Here is a 20025-nt window from a genome sequence, read left to right as displayed (position 1 = left end):
CATCCCATCACCACCTATTAAGTTACTGTTACAAAGAATTGAACATTAGCTTTAGATTAACTGGTAGATATACCACATTTAAGTATGACGACTCTATTAGACAATCTTCAATCAGATATCTATTCGTTTAATAAAGTCGCAAATGATAATCTCCACAATTTGTGGGATGAATCAGAGACACTTTTAAAGGAGTTAAAGGATATTGAACAATCTTTAACAATAGATGAATCATTAGATATTTCAAGACTTGAGAAACAAAGTGAAAAATGGTATAAAAATTCAATTAATAATCTTAAAGCTTATAATACTGGAATTAATAAATTTCTGAAGAGTATCAATAATCCAAAGGATAATATTGATTTAGATGAAGCTTATACTTATCCATTAAATTTAAATAATTATCCAGTAACTAATAAAGAAAAATCTTCAGCTGAAAGAGAATATGATTTAAAAACTATTAAATTAGAAAATAGAGAAGAACTTATTAAAGCCATTATTCTTCATCTACTTAAAATTGGTCAATGTGATGTAGTTAAAGAAATAGTTAAAGAATTACCTCCAGATTCTCATGTAGAAATAGATGAATCATTACTTGAAAAATTTGAATTATTGAATAAAATTGTTGATGATATTGTTATTAGACATGATCTTCATAAAGTACTAGATTGGTTTAAAGCAAAATATGATTCTATAGTTAAATCATCACCTTCAGGAATTTTAAATAATCCAATTCCTAGTACTTCACAAATTGAATTTAAATTTCATATGTTACAATTCATTCTTTTATTAAATTCTAAGAATGCCTTAGATGCTTATTTATATTCTATGAATAATTTTTCAAAGTTTATTAAAGATTATCTTCATGGGATATCTCCAATAATGACTTTATTATTATACAATAATAGTTTGTCTAACTTATCTCCAAATCAAGGTAAGTTTTCTAAAATGCAAGATGATCGCAAGTTATTTGAATTCATTACAAAATTGAAACATAAATTTAATGCTGAAAAGGATACTAAGAAATCTAATCAAGCTGAATTTAAATTTGTAGCAGAATTATTAGATAGTTTTGATGATATTAATAAGAATCAATCATTATTTGTTAATATTGCCAATGAATTTATTTCGGAATATTGTAATGATTTAAAATTATCTAATGATTCATCATTATTTCAAAGTATTTTAGCTGGTTATATTTATTTACCCAGTTTTTATAAATATAATCAAATTCAATCTAAATTTAATAAGATGTTACCTTCGAATGCTAATGATAATGGAGATGGAAATGCTAATGAACAGTTAATAATTAATTTTGATGCAACTTATCATTTTGATTTACCCTTTCAATTACCTGATTCAAATAGATTTCTTTTTAATTATCATCCTATATTTATTTGTCCTATTTCAAGAGAACAATTAATACCAATAACTGATACTTCAGATAATCATTCTAATGAAGAACATAAAAATAAGAAAAAGAAAAGATCTCATTCTGAATCTCAAGGTAATTTAAATATTGCTGCAGTTAATCCTGTAGTTGTACTTAATTATTGTCAACATCTTGCTCTTAGAGAAAGTGTTTGGCATTTATCTAAGAAAGGTACAGAAATCTTTAAATGTCATTATTGTTATAAGAAGCATAAATTTTCTGATGTTACTGAGGCCTACTTTGTTGATTTATAAGTTACTTATAAATTCACATACAAAAGTTATAGTTTAGGTAAGGTTAAGTTAGATTAGATTTAGTAGGGTAGATTAGGTAGATTAGGTTAGGTTAGGTTAGGAATATATTGGTTATTAACTATGTAGTGCACACATAGCGCACCCAACGGCTCTGTAGAAAAAAGAAGGAAAAAAAAAATTTATATCCTAATCCGTACTGTTAGTAAAGCATTGCAAAATCATTGAAGTCATGAATAAAGGGAGTACCAATAAGGATATTGATATTCCTCTACTACATACCGAAGAGTCTATATTGGGTAAACCATGGTTATTGGTATATAAGAAAAATGTTGAATTTGAAGGTCAACATTTTGAGACTGCTATGTCAAATCTTATCAAACAACCCAATATTAATTCAACAGTTATAATGAGAGCAGATATATTAAAGGAAAATATATATGATCCAGAAAAGGGTGATACTATGTTTGTAAGTAAATTAATTAATCAAATTCCGGAATTCCCATCATCTGATGAATCAACAATTCTTAAACGAGATTTAACTGATGTAGAATTAAGATCAATTCCATTAGATAATAGTAAAATTCAATTACAACCAAAATTTGAAATTATACGAAGAATAATACCTCGTAATCCATTTAAAGATTATATTATAAATCAAACATGTTTAGTATTAACTGATGATAATACTACTAATAGTAGTAGTAATAATAATAATGATACTATATTAGTTGTATATATTCCTCATATATCATCAAAGGATGAAATACCCTTTTATTTACCAGAAGTTTATGGAGTAGGCATCTTATATCATAAGAAATCATTATCAATTCATTATTTACCATTTGGATATAAACAATCAGATATTGAATATAATTTAGTAAAAAATTGGGATCCAACCAATAGATCAATAAGAATCGCATTAAGATTATTAGAAACTTCAGCTAAACATTCTAATGGAGTTATGGCAGGTTACGAAAAAAGAGTTAATCATGATATGGTTGTACCTAAAATTGCATTTCAAAATAGATATATTAGTCTTAAGAAAAAATATTCATCAAATTTAGTTAATCTGTGGATTGAAAGTACTGATCCAAAGAAGCATGTATTTGAAGATTTAGCAATAGCTGCATTTTTAATAGAATTTTGGGCTTCACTATATAAAAGTAAAGAAGATTTTGAATTTAGAGATCTTGGTTGTGGTAATGGATTACTTGTATACATATTAAATAATGAAGGTTATAAAGGTATTGGTATAGATGCTAGAGCGAGAAAATCTTGGACAACTTATCCTGAAGAAGTTCAGAAAAATTTAAAAGAACAAGTAATTATTCCTAGTATATTATTAAAGCCTCATCCTGCTGTGGCTAAAATGGCCCCACATATTAAAGACAATGGTAGATATTTTCAAATACCTGATTCACCAAGTTATTATTCATCAGCTAATTTACTTGCATCAGAAAAAGTATGTACATTAGATGATTTTCCTAAAAATACCTTTATAATTGGAAATCATTCTGATGAATTAACTTGTTGGATTCCACTTTTAGGATTTCCATATATGGTTATACCATGTTGTTCACATTCAGTTTCAGGAGCTAAAGTTAGATATAATCCAAGAAAATCTGCTACTCAAAATTCTACATATTCATCATTAGTAGATCATGTAGAAGATTTATCAATAACAATGGGTTGGGATGCAAAGAAAGAAATGTTAAGAATTCCAAGTACAAGAAATGCTGCTATAATTGGTAGTAAAAGAAATATTAATGAATCTTTAGAAAGTTATCAAACAAGAATTTTAGATATTTTAGCTTTAGAAGGTGGAACTGAAGGTTGGGTAGAAAATTCTATTGCATTAATGAAAAGACCTCCTAGAAATCATTAATCTTTAGTTAATAATATAATAAATGATTGCAAAAATTTAATTTTTGGATTTCTTTTTTTGTCACAATAAATTAAAATTAATCCTAATCGGGAAAGAGTCCTGCACACAATCCACAGGAGAAAACTTCCACCAAAAGTTGGCATTATCAAAAGAAGGTGTGAGTAACTTAACTATTAACACATTAAATTTAAGGTATATATAACTTTGTTGAAGTTTTTTGTAGGGTATATAAATAATCTATAAAGTAATTTATATTTATTAGAAATGACTGGTTCATCTTCACAATTTCAACAACTTGAAAAACTTGGAGAAGGTACTTATGCTACTGTTTATAAAGGTAGAAATCGAGCTACTGGTACATTAGTTGCCTTAAAAGAAATTAATCTTGATTCTGAAGAAGGTACACCATCAACAGCTATAAGAGAAATATCATTAATGAAAGAATTAGATCATGAAAATATAGTACCATTATATGATGTTATTCATACAGAAAATAAACTTACATTAGTATTTGAATTTATGGATAAAGATTTAAAAAGATATATGGAAGTTTATGGTAATCAAGGTGCACTTGATTTAAAACTTGTTAAATCATTTATGTTTCAATTATTAAAAGGTATAATGTTTTGTCATGATAATAGAGTATTACATAGAGATTTAAAACCTCAAAATTTATTAATTAATATTAAAGGTGAATTAAAATTAGGAGATTTTGGTTTAGCAAGAGCTTTTGGAATACCTTTTAATACATTTTCAAATGAAGTTGTAACTTTATGGTATAGAGCTCCTGATGTTTTATTAGGTTCAAGAGCTTATACAACTTCTATTGATATTTGGTCTGCTGGTTGTATATTTGCTGAAATGTGTACTGGTAAACCATTATTTCCAGGTACTGCAAATGATGATCAATTAATAAAAATCTTTAGATTAATGGGAACTCCAAATGAAAGAACATGGCCAGGAATTTCTCAATATGCAAATTATAAAAGTAATTGGCAAATATTTGTACCTCAAGATTTAAGATTAATAGTACCAAATTTGGATTTAATGGGATTAAATTTATTACAAAGTTTATTACAAATGAGACCTGAAGCAAGAATAACAGCAAGACAAGCATTACAACATCCATGGTTTCATGAAATAACTCAACCAAATCCTTTAATACAACATCATTTAGCAGACCCTTATCAACAACAACAACAACAACAACAACAGCAACAGCAACAGCAACAACAAGCACAACATCAAACTACTTCTGACTATTAATTTAATTTACATTAGGTACATATACATAGAATTTGAATGAACGAAACTACTTTATAATATAATAACTCTAGCTATGAAGTGGAAAATTCGGTGGACCACAAACTGATATCAATAATCTAGCAAGTGTATTATTTTTAAGTTCAAATACACATTCCCAAGCATTCGATACATCATATCCTAATTCAGCATAACGATCTAACATTAATAATAAAGCATCTGTTAGATCTTGAGTAATAGATTTTTGAAAATAATTCTTACCGTAGACTGTACAATCTTGTTTTTCAAACTTATCATAAAGTCTAAGCATTTCATCAATTGGAGGTTTGCCTTCTACTTCTAATGTAGGGGACATTTGGAATAAGAAATGCACATAATGAGCTAAAGTTGCATCAGAACCTTTGAAGTCTTCACCATTAAAATTCTTAATAGTATTGTATAATATTTTATTGATATTTATGAAGAAAGATGTTTGTCTATCACATAAAACAAGTACCATATCAAATTTTTCCTTAGAATTAATTCCATTCTCATATAATATATCACTAAAATCATAGTAATCACATTCACGAAGTTCATCATAGATAGTATAACAATTTTCACTGAATTCAATTTCATCATCATAATCTGGAAGTTCTATATTCCCTGGTAGTATTTCTTCGAACATATCATATTGACGAAGATTCCACATTTTATTAGCTAATGAATCTGGTTCATAATTTTCATTTTGCCTTAATTGAAAGAACCAATATGAAATAGAAGCAAATATCCCTTTAACTTCTTTTAATCTAACCATAGTTTCTAATTTAATCTGTTCTTGAGTCATTACTGGTATATGATACATTCCATATCCTCTTCTGCTTTTACCATCTCGAGGTATAACAGCATCATCAAAAGCATAATATATAACTCCAGCACTTATAAATTTATTTAAAAGAATGCTATCAGCATAAGCATAAGCTTGTGTGGTATATTTCTCACATAACTCTTCAATATCATCAATATAATAATTTATACATTTATAAATAAACGGACTGGAAGTTTCTAGATCGGGATATTCAGTAAATATAGTAGACTTATAATATTCTATTTTTGAACGGATATCATTAAAAATTAGTCTAGTATTTAAATTAACCAAATACCATTTACGTATCATACGTTTAACTAAAGATAAATTATACCAATTAACATCATCTTCAAGATCTTCACAGTACTGACGATCACCTGGAATATAAATATCCCAAACACTATCATCATCTTCTTCTTCACAACAATATATATTAATACGTTTTTGAGTAAACTTTAAAGTCTTATTAATCTGTTTACAAACTAATGGTAAATTATTATGAGGTCCAGATTCAATAAATATTTGGAATAAGATATCTTCTGGGAATCTTTCTAAGATACTAAGCTTAGAACTTTTACTTGATGATGGGGTCTTCTCTAAAGCGATTATATCTGATGATGAATTCTTATTAGAAGTTTTCCTTCGCTTTAGGGACTTTCCATGTTTTATAAACCCCATCGCATACTAAATATATTGATTTATAGAATAGTATAGTTTCAGTACATTATAATCTGAAAATGTATATGCTTCAAAATGCTTTAGGAAAACTGCAATTTTTCTTTGCTCACAAATTTTGGGGCAACGGTGGATAAGAGAAACTATCCAGATAAACAGTTTATATAATTGTATGTAATAAGTAAGAAAAAGGCGAGGAATGAGAGAGAAGTGGAAAGTTCATATACTGTGGAATAAGTGTATTATAGATAACAGTAATACAACACATACTAGAATACAGACATGTATAAGGAGACATTAACTACTCTGATTCAATATCGAGTTATTGATTTAATTGACTTTATATAATTATAATAAATAGATAAATAGATAAATAAATAAATAATATAACGAAGCTTTTAGAAGAAATGAATTTGGATATTTAGTCTATGGACTAGAGCTTACCATGATCTTTGAATTGATCTTCAGTGACACCAGCACCCATAGCAGCAGTAGATGTAACACCACCAGAAACCATTCTTAATAAACCATCAATATATTCGGCACCAGACCATTTTTGATGCTTAACAACTTCAACACCTTTTTCAATTTCTGGTTGTTGAACTGTTTGACCATAAGCTCTCATACCAATCTTGGCATATTGAGCAGAGAAGTCATCAACAGCCAAAGCAGTAGTATGTAAACCAGCAAGAGTAATGAATTGCCAGACATAACCTAATTTACCTAATCTCTTGATATAAGTTTCTTGTTCATCAGCAGGCATGGCTCTATTCCAATTAAATGATGGAGATAAGTTGTAAGCTAACCATTGATCTGGATAAAGAGATTTAACACCATCAGCAAATTCTTTAGCTTGAGCATAATCTGGTAAAGCGGATTCCATCCAAATTAAATCAGCATATGGAGCAAAGGCTCTACCTCTCATAACAGCACATTGAGTTCCACCTCTGTATCTATAGTAACCTTCTCTGGCTCTGGAAACTTCCCAATTAAAGTAAATATCTTTACCAGTTAATTCTTTAGCTAATTTTCTAGCTTCTTTATTGGAAGTTAAAGATAATGGATTAACTTTATCAGTGAATTTTTTAATTAATGCAGCCTTGTTTGGGTAATTACCTGCATTAATGGTATCAATAACTGCTTCATGGAATAATTTTAAGCCAGCTTTTTTAGTCCATTCAGCTTCAATAGCAGCCAATCTTTCACCATAAATACCCTTAGATTCAGCTTCATGCATAAGAGTAGATAAATCTGGAGTATCTGGGTTAGTTGAACCAATAATAAAGTAATGGTCTCTGTGGTCAATAGTTGAAGTAATTAAAGTAGCAGCTTCGGAATCAGTTCTTGCAACAGCTAATAAATCAGAACCTAAAATATCAGCAGATGCTCTAATAGCAACTAATCTATTAATATGTTCTTGAACTGGAACTAAAACTTTACCAGCCATATGACCACACTTTTTGGTACCTGGAGCTTGATCTTCAATATGAATACCAGCAGCACCTCTTTCAACAAATAATTTAGTCAATTTAATAATGGCAGTAATACCACCATGACCAGTATCAGCATCAGCAATAATTGGTCTTAAAAAGTCAGTGTAAGGTAACTTAGCTCTTTGAGCCTTGGTTAAACCTAATCTTTCTTCTCTTTGTTTTCTGTCATGGAATAATTGAGCAAACCATAAATGTTCAACTTTATTTGGAACAGTATCCATAGGATAATCAGCTAAATCTGGTGATGGTTCATTTGAAGTTGAAGCAGTTGAAGAACATTGCCATCCAGAAACATAGATAGAATCTAAATATTTGGCCATTTGAGCAACATGAATTGGGTCTAAAGCACCAAAAGTGAAAGAAACAGTCTTTTCCTTATCATGTTCTTCTAATAATTTGAATAATTTCTTTGCTTGATTAGAAGATGGATAGTCAATTTTCAAAGTACCTCTCTTCTTAGCAATATCTTCTGGAGAATAAATTCTTTTAGTTTTTCTCCAACGAGGTTGAGACCACCATTGTTTGATTTCTCTCACTTGGTCTTGGAAGAATTTTTCTTCTTCATCTAAATTGATAGCTGAGTAAGGCATTTTTTGCTAATATTAATTAATATATTCTTACTATAATACTAGTATTACTTTTATATATACAGATATACAAGAACAAGTTAATAGAAGAAATAAGAAAAAAAGTATAAAGAAATCAAATTTAAAACTGCTGTGAAAAATCAACCGATATTTATATTATTTGTTCAGAAAAGTTGATTAAACCATATGGGTTGATGATGATGAAAATAATCTATCGCTCTTTATTGTACTACCCCAGATTTTGTCTTTGCTTTCTGTGCGTATTCCGTTAATCCAGGTTATATACAGGTTGGACTGAGCAGCACCTCGGATAAAAGGGTGCGAAACTGATTAGCACAAGAGTTCAAGGACTAATGGGAAGCTTAAGCTTCAAGCCTACATTATTAATCTTTAATTAAACAGTTCTATAGCAAGTATCAACCTTTCAATCTATTTGGTAAAAGACTCTAGTTTTCAAAGAGAATTATTTGTCTTCAGGTTATTCGTAAATTCAGAGGAAAGAAAAGTCAGCAGAGAAAAAATCATACTCACCCATTTCTTTTTTGCACTCTTTGCTGTAAGTGGTGTGTTGGCGATGATTCATGAATCATAAAACATAGAAAATAAAGCAAAATAAAACATATGAAAAATAAATGAAGCCAGTACGCTCCGTATCGGACCCGGTGGATATTCCTGCAAAATTCTGCTTGTAGTTAAATTACCGAGGGGGTGTTTGCTTACATTTTTTTTAAACTCCAGGATTTTGAACTCCGAGGCTAACTTAATTTCACAAACTTAACATGAGAGTAAATTTAAATTTAAATCTACGCTGTTAAGTCTCAAATTGGAAATATTTGTTTTGACAGTAGATTTATTGTTTGTATTATTTTGAGTATTACTCAGATTGAATGGATAAACGGAGTCGATTGTGTGTACTACAGTATATACATTAATATAAAAATAAAAGAAGTTATCCTTTAATCAGACTCTAGTCTATGGGTATTTCGGAGTATTTCTCTTTGTGACGCTCAACATCTCTCCATTACTCTTGTGTTCCAATTTAAACCATAACTATATTTCGAAATTAATTTTTTTGAGCCAATTTATAGTTTCGAAAGAACTTATTGGCTCACCCCAGAAAATTTCATTTCCTTGGAAAAGAATTTGAAAAAAAATAATTATATTATACACAAAATATGAACTCCGAGCCCGAATCTTAGTCATAATACCGTTCCCTGTCCTTCACTCCGTCTACAATTGTTTATCTTGACTCATATATGCAAAATACTTAATATGATGATTATAAAATATTTACTTTGAAAGTCGAATCCTACAAAGTCTAAATACTAAATCTAAATTATACATTAACTATTAGATATTGCAGCTTTGCTGTTGGAAGTTTCCTAGTCCTAACCCTCACCTTACTCCGAGTTTTTAAGTCCAGATAATCTATCTATTAATCGCTACGCCGCTATTGTTTGGACTTCTTGTTTATCCCGGCGGTCTTATCTGTAGGCTTTCTTTTCTTAGTTATGGATGTTAAATCATTAACTGGAACTGCAGATGCAGGCGTCTTCTTCTTTACTCCAGTTAAAGTATTTATAACCGCAGCAGATGAATTAGCAGAAGGGGTGGAACTAGATCCATTATCACTCGTAGCTTCTCCCAATATACCCTTTATTATATCAACTTGTTCAGCTTTAAATGCTTCTGTCTCATCTCTTTGTAATTCTTGATATCGTAACTTCAAATCATTCAATAATTCTTCATTATCTTTCCTCTTATCTTCATCAGTCTCATTCTCGTTCCTTCTTTTTACAGATTCAATAGCTAATTTCATTTGCTCAACGGCTTTACCCTTCAGTTTTGGATCTTCAACACAAAATTCCAATGCCAATGATAATTTATAATGAGATTCAGAAATCAAAGCAGAATTGATTGGATTGTAAAGTTTAAGTCGAAGATTTAAGCAATTTTCTAAATCAATAGCAGATTGTGGAAAATTCTCCGCTTCCAATGATACTTCTCCTAACAAATCGTAAGTTTCAGATAATTTCTTTGTAATAATTATAAATTCGTTGCTTGTTTCTTCCTTATCAGATTGAAGATATGGTGGTTTGAGTTTCTTATCACCCAATTCTTCAAGTTGTTCTTCAAATAATGAACGAGCTAAATCCAAGATTTCCCATGCGACTTCGAAATCACTTTGATCTTGTCCATCACCTTCTTCTTCTTGACCATTTCCATTTGTTGTTAAAGCTTCTTTTTCTTCTTCATCTTCTTCATCCTCATCATCATCTTCTTCTGCGGGAACTGGTCCTTCACCTTCAGCTTCGCCTTCAACTTCTTCTTCTGCTAATGGAGCTGCATCATAGAATTGAAACTTTCCATCTTCCTCTCCATCATCTTCCTCATCTTTTTTCCCATTGTCTTCTCCATTATCGCCTTCTTCATTAGTAGTCGCACCTGGATTACCACCAAATACTTCTGACTTAGATACCGCACTTTGAAAAAGAGCTTTACCATAAAGTAATAAAAGATTAGCATCTTCTTTACCATTTTGTTCACTATACTTCTCACATGCTTCCCCATATTTTTCACTGGCAGAATCATAATTCTTAGAAGAATACAATCTGGATCCTTCAGCTATAACCTTGGATATCTCTTCACTATACGACATTTCGATAATATTATTATTATATAGTCAACTTTCTCTATAAATTATTCAAATTAGCTCTTATATCTTCTCCACCTAATTTTCCAAAAAGACGTGTCTGTGATTTAAATTTTTCAAAGGTTTTGTTTTTGTTTACTTCCACAAAAAAATAGGAACCGAGAAATTTTGAGATCCTTACCGCAATACTTTAGATAGTCCCCGTATAGAGTTGATCATTAATTGTTCTACAATTACCATTACTAACCTTATTTATACCATTAACCATTGACTAGAGTATTAGTACTATCCACTATGAGTGAGTTAGGTGATAGTAACAGGACATCACCCAGCAATCCACGACTTCGAAGGCGTCCACCCCCTCCGGTTACAGAATCTATTGATCCATTGCCATTAACGACTAATTTGAATCAATCCCTTTCAACCCCAACAATTGAAGGATTAAATAATAATAATTATAGTAATAATACTATTGCAACTACTCCTACACATAATTCGTATATAGACTATGATACTTCAGGATATCAAATGTCATTATATAATGAAAGTCCAGGACTCAATGGTCCTCGAGAATTATCTGATTATGGTGGATTCGATGATTCATTTCTGAATGATGCACCTTTAAGAGCTACTACTTATAATAGTGAATATTTTCAGAATAAGAGACGACTGTATCAACAATTATCGAGATCAGTTTCAACAGCGACAGTTCCAAGTCCAAGTCCTATTCATCATCAACAGCCACAACCTGATGCTTACTATCAAGATCCAACCACATTAAGATTATCTCCTCAATTAAATAGAGCTTTGTCAACTCCGCTTCATCCAATTCAAACCAATAATATTACTACTCCTACAAGAATTTCGGTTATAGATGTCTTACCTAGTCGAACTTTAACAACAAATTCTTATATATCAAATGGACCTATGACTCCACCAACAGCATCATCCCCTACTCGAGATAGATCATCTTTTCTCTTCTCCGAGAATGAACATGAAGAAGGGTACTCTCCGATATCACGAGATTCAGATTTCAATAGATATGGAAAGTATAATCTTGAAGAAGATATTGAATTAATTAATCGACAAATCGAATCATTGGCTAAATATACCCAATATATTTATGGTAATGAAGGTCTTGAATTACCATCTTTACCACCAGTAAATTTTGATAAGAATCGAGATTCTATGTATCCTATTCCTACATCTGTTCCATCTCCACCATCACCAAGTGCTAAATTAGATCAAAAATTAAAGGATGGAAAATTACCATTAATACCAGTTAACTTACAACAAAAATCAAATTTTCAAGCCAATTTATTAAGAGAAAAGCATTTTGCTGAATGTAAAAATATAAGTTCATTATCATCAATTTATAAATGGTGTTTAAGTTTACGTAATTGGCTGCATGCAATAGATATACCGACTTTTGCATTTAAAATGACAATATTTAAATTAATTGTATCAAAATTATCATTTGAATTTTCATATTATGTGAAATGTACAACTGAAATTATAAATGAATTAATGAAATTTAAATGTATTATATATGTAACTTATGATAATCCTGATCTGCATATTCGTATACTTGATGGTGGTTATATACCTGAATTATATGATACTTATATATTTAAACTGATCGATTTGAATGATAATTCTAATTTATTAGGAGATATTGAATTGACTGAAAATATTGATATTCAAGATGTTATTAAAAATAATTGGAAAGTTACATTACCAATAACAGAAAAGAAAATCAATGTTATAGCAGAAATGGTTGGACTGGAAATCTTATTTCGAACTAATGTTAAGTTATATATAAAGGGGTTAGTACCAGATTTTGGTTTACTTGTAAGAAAAGAATTTCAAGATCAAAGCTTTGAAGATAATTTATCGAAATGGGCAGAAGAAATATTAAAAATCCATGAAACTTATATATTAAAACCTTTATTAAAACTTGAAGTTTCTGATGAACCAGAAAAGTTAAATTCAATTATTTTATTAATATTAAATATTTACTTTACTTGGTCTCAGAAAGTTCGTAATCCACTTAAAGAACATTTCTTTTATTTACCAGGTAGATTATACTATCTTCTGAAATATAAAGATATATTAGATAGTGTACCGAAAATTAAAGAACTGTCTCAGAATGCAGAAATGTTAGTAAATTCGGCTTTTGCAAGATATTCTAAAATTAATTTACAACTTGAAAAGTTTAAAAATTCAGGCCTTGAAGAATATGTGGAGATTTCAATGAGATCTATTACAGACTTAGGTCTTGAAGTTAATCAAAAGATTGATAGTGGTCATAACCGATTCCATTTGGGTAGAATTCAACGGTTATTAACATGGCCAAGTCTGCTTCCAAAACCAGATATTGATTGGAATAATAAGAATCGAAAATTTGTGACTGAGGGTCAAGCTTTAAGATCGAATTTATTAACTAAGAAAGTAATGTTAATAGTTCTCGATAATTTTGTATTTATAACTGATGAAATCGATAAGAGGAATGAAGCACAAGTAATAGATTATATTCCAGGGAATTTTCTATTAATTGAAAAGAAAAGTGTATCAGTTCCTACAAATACAGTACCAAATCAAGCAAATTCTACTCAAATAGATTCTGTACAATTTAGATTAACTCTTGCCGGTGCAAAGGGATTTTTATTCACTTCAAATAAAAATTTATTTGAGAGTCTTTTAATACCAAAGGAAGAATTCTTTCGAAAATCTAAAAAGAATTTACCATATTCAGTTAATTTAATCTCTAATAACTATTTCGTTCATGAATGGAATTATGAGCCATCATTTTTACAATTATATTCAGAATTGGATCCTACAGTTGAATGTTCAACTTTAAATATTCCAAAGGAGAAGATAGTCAAATATAAAGAAGGTAAAGAATTTCCTGGTGAATTCACTACTAGTCAATTAAGATGTTCTAGCTCGTTTGAATATCATCTGAAAAGATATGTGTTAGTAGGACTGGACTCTGGATTATTCTGTAGTGATCCAAATGGGAAATGGAAGAAAGTAATGGATGGCGAAAACATTAAGAAGATTAGAATCCTAGAGAGTAAGAATCTTGTGTTTTTCCTTTCTAAAAAGAAATTGAAATATTTCACTCTCGAAAAGTTATTGGAAATGTATGAGAGAGGATTGCAGATTGCTAGTTGTAATTTACTTTCTGAAGGTGAAGTTGAATTCTTTGAAGCTGGTCAATATGGTAAAGAACACTTAGTTATTTATGGTAAGAAAGATGGTATAAAAACTTCCTTACGTGCCAAGATTCCTACCACTGAACATGGAGGTATCTTTAATGGATTTACATCAAAAGATCCATTTTATGATCCTGGTGAATGTAATGGTATTAGTATTTTTAGAGACTTTGTTGCTGTTCATTCTAATCGAAATTTTTCAATAATGAATTTGGATCATTTAGATGCTCGATTAGTTAGTGATAAACTTAAAATTAATATCGATGAATTAAATAATAGTACTGGTAATGTTAATATTAAATCTGGCTTAGCTTCTATAAGAGCAGCACTTAATAGTTCTGATGCTAAACCTTTAGGAATGTTTAAAGTTAAGAATCTGCTGAAGAATGAATTCATACTAGCCTATAGAAAATTTGCAATTTTCGTTAATAAAGATATTAAATTAACTAGAAGTTCATTATTTGAATATAATTTTTGGGCTGATAGTGTTGCATGTAAAAATAATCATTTAATAATAGTTAAGGAGGATGTAATTGAAATATGGGCTATTCGTGAAGGAGATCATCTGACTCGTAAATTAGTTCAAGTCCTTGCAGGCAAGGATATAAAGATGCTTAATGGAAACCTGTTATTATTCTCTATGTCAAATCCAGTATTTCCAAAGTTTAAATTGGTATTTCAATTAAAACTCATTTCCAAATAGACTTAGATTTAGACGTATATAGTATAAATGTACACTTGCAAGAACTTTCGGAGTTTATTAATCGGAACAATTTTGCAGCCGATCGGATATATAGTTTTTGAATTTTTCATCAGATTTTGGCCGAGGAAAACCTGCGGGGAAAAATGTTCTCGGTCTACCCCAGACATTGGACATAATATAAAGACCATTGAAAGGTTGCTATTCTTTAAGATTTTTAGAAGATTAAGTGGTTTACTATAGGATAGATATAATAAACAATATACAATATAAAATGGTGGATTTAAATGTTAATGGGAAAGTTGCAGTAATTACTGGAGGAACTCGTGGTTTAGGATTATATTGTGCTGAAGCATTAGCATTAAATGGTGCATCAGTAGTTGTAATTACTTCAAGAAAAGCTAAAGCATGTGAAGAAGCAAAGAAATATTTAGAAAAGAAGAGTAAAGAAGCTGGTAAACAAGTTAAGATAATTAGTATACCTGCTGATATTGCTGTTGAAGCTGAATGTGTAAAATTCTTTCAAGAAGTATCTAAACAAGTTGATAAGGTTGATATTTTAATTGCTAATGCAGGAGCTTCTTGGGGTGCACCATTAGAAGAACATCCAATTTCAGCGGTTAAAAAGATCCTTGGTTTGAATGTAGTTGCAGTTTTCCATACTATTCAATTATTCACTCCACTATTAGAAAAGTCAGGTACTCCAGAAGATCCATCGAGAATTTTAATTATGTCATCAGTAGCCTCGCTTATTCCAAATGACCCAGTTGGTACTTATGGTTATTTGGCTTCCAAAGCGGGAGTTTCTCATTTAGGTAAGAATTTAGCTATTCAATTAGGCCCTAGAAATATTACTGTAAATTCTTTAGCTCCAGGATTTTTCCCTACAAAGATGTCTCAAGGTTTACTAGATGTTGCAGGTGAAGCTATGGTTGAAAGTAATCCAAGAGGTAGATTAGGTGTTAAAGAGGACATTGAATCTATCACATTATTTTTATGTTCTAAACTTTCATCCTATATAAATGGTACAGTGATCCCAATTGATGGTGGAGCCCATTTGAATCCTCCACACTCCAAATTTTAATTATGGTTCTTATATATGGCGATATTATATACAAACGAATTTATAGGAAATATCATTAAGTATGATGATGGCTTTAGCTTATGTAGAACTGTATAATATTGGTATTTTTACATTAAGTTATTACCAAATTGTTAAACTATTATAGTAAATTTATAGGAGCTACCAACACTGAATACTAACCTTAGTAAGATAAATACTGTTAAGTTTATGTAGTGAGTTTATTACGTAATTTATGAGAAGATAAACAACCGAATTGTATTTGTAAGCTTAAAGTATGCAATTTTAATACATGATCTATCATCTATAGCCGACGATACTTTGTCCCATTGTAATGACGAAAGACTTATCTATAAACTGACATAATAATTCTAATTGTTTCCGGAAGTGAAATATTAATATCTGTAAGTGTGACCAAATCCGGGTATAAATTTTAAAATAAAATATTTACACTAGAAAGCAAAGATTATGTTAATTACATACGCAATGTATATAAGAACGCTTAAATGGATAAAGTCAATTGAATAATCTCATTATGTATATAACCTTTTGTATCTTGTGGTTAGGGTACATAACCAAGTAACTATATTATCAGGATTAGGCTTTATTGTAGATATTTCACTTCAACGTAGTATCAATAACTAATGTTGAGAAAAAAATATATAGTAATACAGACTGCGAAGTTAAGTTTTGCAGCCATCAATATCGTATATGAAAATGAATATTCATGGAGTAACATCACTTATAATGAAACCTTACCAGGTACCGTTGCTTTAACGAATGCTGTTCAACAATACAAGGATGCTGATCGAGTTGTCATTTATACTGCTGGTATGATGACCATTGTTGCTCAAACTCTTTCACTTTAGATTTACCAAAAGATGCTGGTGGATTACACTGCTGGAACTGGTACTCCAATTGTTAACGATATGAACACTGATATCAATTTAATTCAAGACCCAGAAGCCGCTCAAATGGTCTTAACTGCCAATTGGTCCTCTATTGTCATTGGTTCTAATGTTACCAATTACTTAGTTCCATCTCAAGAATTATATGATCAAATCATTGATAGAGCTGGTGGATTAGATGTTATCCAAAACAACACTTACTTATCCCCATTATTAGATATTTTATATACCGGTAACTTTACCGAAAATAAAATTGAATCTGACGACCAAGACACTTTACCATATTGTGATCAAGTTGTTTCTGATTATCTTGCCTTCCCAGAATTAGTTACCAGTACTTCATATCCTTCCTTGCATTTAATTAATAGATCAGTTTATCTCAAGTATCAATAACTTTTTTGAATCGTTTCATTAATATGACAATCAATCTCATTTGGTATATTGATTTTATATTCGTTGGTTATAAGCTATATTGCTGTTTAATTGAATAAGAGGCATATATATATTAAATTATAAGAGTTTAAATGAAACAAATAACCAAATCATTTAAAAAGTTTACCTGGCCGATGATATGCTGGTAAAGGACCTTTTTCTAATTCCAGAGGTTTCCTGATCCTCTCCAAAACATCGGAGATAGTCATCATTGTCACATTTAATTGTGTCTGTGTATCTCTTACTTGTTTTAGGAGAAGTTATACTTATCCTTCCCTTTCTCTTATTAGCTTGGTCACTGTATCCAAAATCGATGACATAAGCTGTATAAGTTCCATCAGGATTTTGTTTAATTATGATATTACCCAGGTGAATATCATGATGCACTACTCCCAAGTAGTGCACCATATCTATAGTCTTTTTACAGCATGATTTAAAAGCCTGTCTCTCTTTAATAGTATAACAACTTAAAGGTTTACCATCAATATATTCTAAGATTAAAAAAAACCCAGCTAATTGATCAATATCAACGTCAAATTCATCTTTATAGCTATCAACTTTAGAGTTTAAAAAACCGGATGAATAAAATTTAGGGATACCATCTATACCTTTGAGAATTTGATAAGTAGAAACTTCTTTGCTAAAGCATTTCAATGCCTCTAAATAGCAATCCAGAATATATTGGTTGCTTTGAAATTCACAACTCCAAAATGAGTCATAAATTTTAATAACTTTGCGATCATGTGAGGTTAGATCTTCAACTAAAAATACTATTGAATTACGACTTTGTAGTTTATTACCAGATAATATTTCCAAGAACTTGTATTTTGTTCTTAATTCTTCCATGGTGGTTGACTTCAAATTTGATTTACGAAGGGTCTTAATTCTAGTTTGGGTTATTTTAAGTTCTGTGCTGCCTTGTAATTCGGAAATAATCAGACCGCTGCTGGAAGGTGGTGTTGGTGTATCACCCGGCAAATGATTTTCATCGATTGGACTAGTGGTGCAAAACTTTTCAATTTCAGTATTGTATTTAAGAATTTCTGAATTGATTCTTGGATATAAAGAACTAAGATTTTGTTGTTCAATTAGATATTGCAATTGACTTATACCTTTACACGTTTGGAAATAGGAAAGTAAATAAATAAATAATTGTGTACAAGTGGAAAATTCAGATTCATCAGAAAGATCATATATCCTGCAATCTAACTCTCGCATTATGTCTTTTTTATCTATAACTGTTTCCTCAGAAACACTAGGGTGTTGCATATCAATTAGATAAGTAGTTAAGTAATCTGAGATGACTGCTAAGTCACTATTTAATGATATAGCTTCCCTAACACTTTGGGAAAAGCAATGTATAAAGTCTCTTGACTTTGAGTCGGTCTTCTCATTATTTATGAAGTTAACATAACTTTCTTTCAAATCTTTGCGTTTTAACTCGATAGGAATACTTAATGGTTCATTTGTAATCATTAAATCTGGAATTACTCTGGTATATTTACCGGAATCAATGATTTCTTCCGAAACATGTTGAGGCTCACATCGTACATCAGTATAATTTAATGTCAATGCACGTATGATTCTAGTAGTAGCATTAAACACAAAAGCGTTTTGAATGGAGCTTTCCTTATTATTCAGCCTCACTAATTGAAAATCGAAGTTATATTTAAATTTTAGAATGTTGTTCATATCTACTTTTGCAGATAATTTATCAAAATTAACTTTAGTTGAATTTGAATTAAATTTGGGAATAAACAAACCAATTATAGAATTAAGTTGATGAGGTCGTCTAAAAACACTTGAAGAATTTTGGGATGATATTGTTTTCGGGAGATTTGGTTTTAGTCTCTTAACTAAGTCTGGAGCATATTCAGCATGTTTTAAAGTATTAAGTCTTAGATTGGGTATCTTGATACTCAAAATAATAGTTAATTGAAAATATCCACGCAATTTCTTATCTCTTAAATCGGCAATGATTAAATCTTGGAACAGATTATATAAATCGTCTTTTAAGACAGGATCAAAATTTATTGGAACTAAAAGGTGGAAGTAAAATAATCTCAATATAAGTGGTAAAATATACTTATACTTTGAAGTAGTTGATTCATCTAATTCTAATTCCTTCAAATCTTCCTTTAAAAACTTCTTTATTTCCTCTTCATTAGGAGTTTTAAGATAAAGCTCTAAGCGACGTTGAGCTTCACGATATTCATTAACGCTCTGACGATGGATCAAAAATATATCAATCAGTGGTCCATTTATTAGGGGCAACAAAGCACGTTTGACCGGATCAAAATTAATGATCGATTTTAAAGAGTTGTCCATGTTTGTTAAGGTTAATACTGAATTGCAAGGACAATCCAGTGATATTAAATTGTTCGTGGCTTTAAAAGGGTTTGAAAGGTAAGTGAGACGTGCGCTACATCAGACGGCATTAACTTACTTCCATATGCATCAGTTTGTAATACATATGAAAAATCTCTTAATGACTGTTGCCATTAACGGGAAAATAATGTTTGTGGAAGTGATTCCATTATCGATGAATACTATTTTAGCATTAGCAGCGAAGCTTAATAAAGCAATGGTCAAAGTAGATA

At 30.2% G+C, this 20025-nt stretch overlaps 10 protein-coding genes across 10 annotated transcripts; 6 read left to right on the top strand and 4 right to left on the bottom strand. All coding sequences in view use genetic code 12, as the record gives it.

Annotated features, from left to right (window-relative positions):
* Nucleotides 1-2: 2 nt before the first annotated feature.
* RJT21DRAFT_122522 (ubiquitin-protein ligase) lies at nt 3-1812 on the top strand. Its single transcript, XM_064882432.1, has one exon. The coding sequence runs from the start codon at nt 85-87 to the stop codon at nt 1681-1683; it is 1599 nt and encodes a 532-aa protein (XP_064736938.1). The 5' UTR covers nt 3-84; the 3' UTR covers nt 1684-1812.
* Nucleotides 1813-1892: 80 nt separating this feature from the next.
* RJT21DRAFT_122521 (tRNA (uracil) methyltransferase) lies at nt 1893-3761 on the top strand. The gene has a single exon (XM_064882431.1). The coding sequence runs from the start codon at nt 1913-1915 to the stop codon at nt 3566-3568; it is 1656 nt and encodes a 551-aa protein (XP_064736937.1). The 5' UTR covers nt 1893-1912; the 3' UTR covers nt 3569-3761.
* PHO85 (cyclin-dependent serine/threonine-protein kinase) lies at nt 3701-4868 on the top strand. Its single transcript, XM_064884906.1, has one exon. It carries the CDS (start codon nt 3833-3835, stop codon nt 4832-4834), a length of 1002 nt encoding a protein of 333 aa, XP_064736936.1. The 5' UTR covers nt 3701-3832; the 3' UTR covers nt 4835-4868.
* RJT21DRAFT_122519 (uncharacterized protein) lies at nt 4759-6409 on the bottom strand. The gene has a single exon (XM_064882430.1). It carries the CDS (start codon nt 6354-6356, stop codon nt 4902-4904), a length of 1455 nt encoding a protein of 484 aa, XP_064736935.1. The 5' UTR covers nt 6357-6409; the 3' UTR covers nt 4759-4901.
* A 162-nt stretch (nt 6410-6571) lies between these two features.
* Nucleotides 6572-8822, bottom strand: ICL1 (isocitrate lyase 1). Its single transcript, XM_064884907.1, has one exon. It carries the CDS (start codon nt 8434-8436, stop codon nt 6787-6789), a length of 1650 nt encoding a protein of 549 aa, XP_064736934.1. The 5' UTR covers nt 8437-8822; the 3' UTR covers nt 6572-6786.
* An 870-nt stretch (nt 8823-9692) lies between these two features.
* RJT21DRAFT_122517 (uncharacterized protein) lies at nt 9693-11174 on the bottom strand. Its single transcript, XM_064882429.1, has one exon. The coding sequence runs from the start codon at nt 11090-11092 to the stop codon at nt 9884-9886; it is 1209 nt and encodes a 402-aa protein (XP_064736933.1). The 5' UTR covers nt 11093-11174; the 3' UTR covers nt 9693-9883.
* A 159-nt stretch (nt 11175-11333) lies between these two features.
* Nucleotides 11334-15200, top strand: TUS1 (Rho family guanine nucleotide exchange factor). Its single transcript, XM_064882428.1, has one exon. The coding sequence runs from the start codon at nt 11381-11383 to the stop codon at nt 15005-15007; it is 3627 nt and encodes a 1208-aa protein (XP_064736932.1). The 5' UTR covers nt 11334-11380; the 3' UTR covers nt 15008-15200.
* Nucleotides 15077-16527, top strand: RJT21DRAFT_51719 (uncharacterized protein). Its single transcript, XM_064884904.1, has one exon. The coding sequence runs from the start codon at nt 15279-15281 to the stop codon at nt 16086-16088; it is 810 nt and encodes a 269-aa protein (XP_064736931.1). The 5' UTR covers nt 15077-15278; the 3' UTR covers nt 16089-16527.
* On the top strand, nt 16528-17467 carry RJT21DRAFT_51720 (uncharacterized protein). The gene has a single exon (XM_064884905.1). The coding sequence runs from the start codon at nt 16967-16969 to the stop codon at nt 17384-17386; it is 420 nt and encodes a 139-aa protein (XP_064736930.1). The 5' UTR covers nt 16528-16966; the 3' UTR covers nt 17387-17467.
* On the bottom strand, nt 17413-19765 carry RJT21DRAFT_122514 (uncharacterized protein). Its single transcript, XM_064882427.1, has one exon. The coding sequence runs from the start codon at nt 19751-19753 to the stop codon at nt 17549-17551; it is 2205 nt and encodes a 734-aa protein (XP_064736929.1). The 5' UTR covers nt 19754-19765; the 3' UTR covers nt 17413-17548.
* Nucleotides 19766-20025: the final 260 nt, after the last annotated feature.

Source organism: Scheffersomyces amazonensis (assembly GCF_036850825.1).
Source record: "Scheffersomyces amazonensis strain UFMG-HMD-26.3 chromosome Unknown RJT21scaffold_6, whole genome shotgun sequence".
NCBI classification, from domain to species: Eukaryota; Fungi; Ascomycota; class Pichiomycetes; order Serinales; family Debaryomycetaceae; genus Scheffersomyces; species Scheffersomyces amazonensis.
The sequence above is the reverse complement of the archived record's forward strand: the minus strand, read 5'-3'. Positions and strand labels throughout refer to the sequence as shown.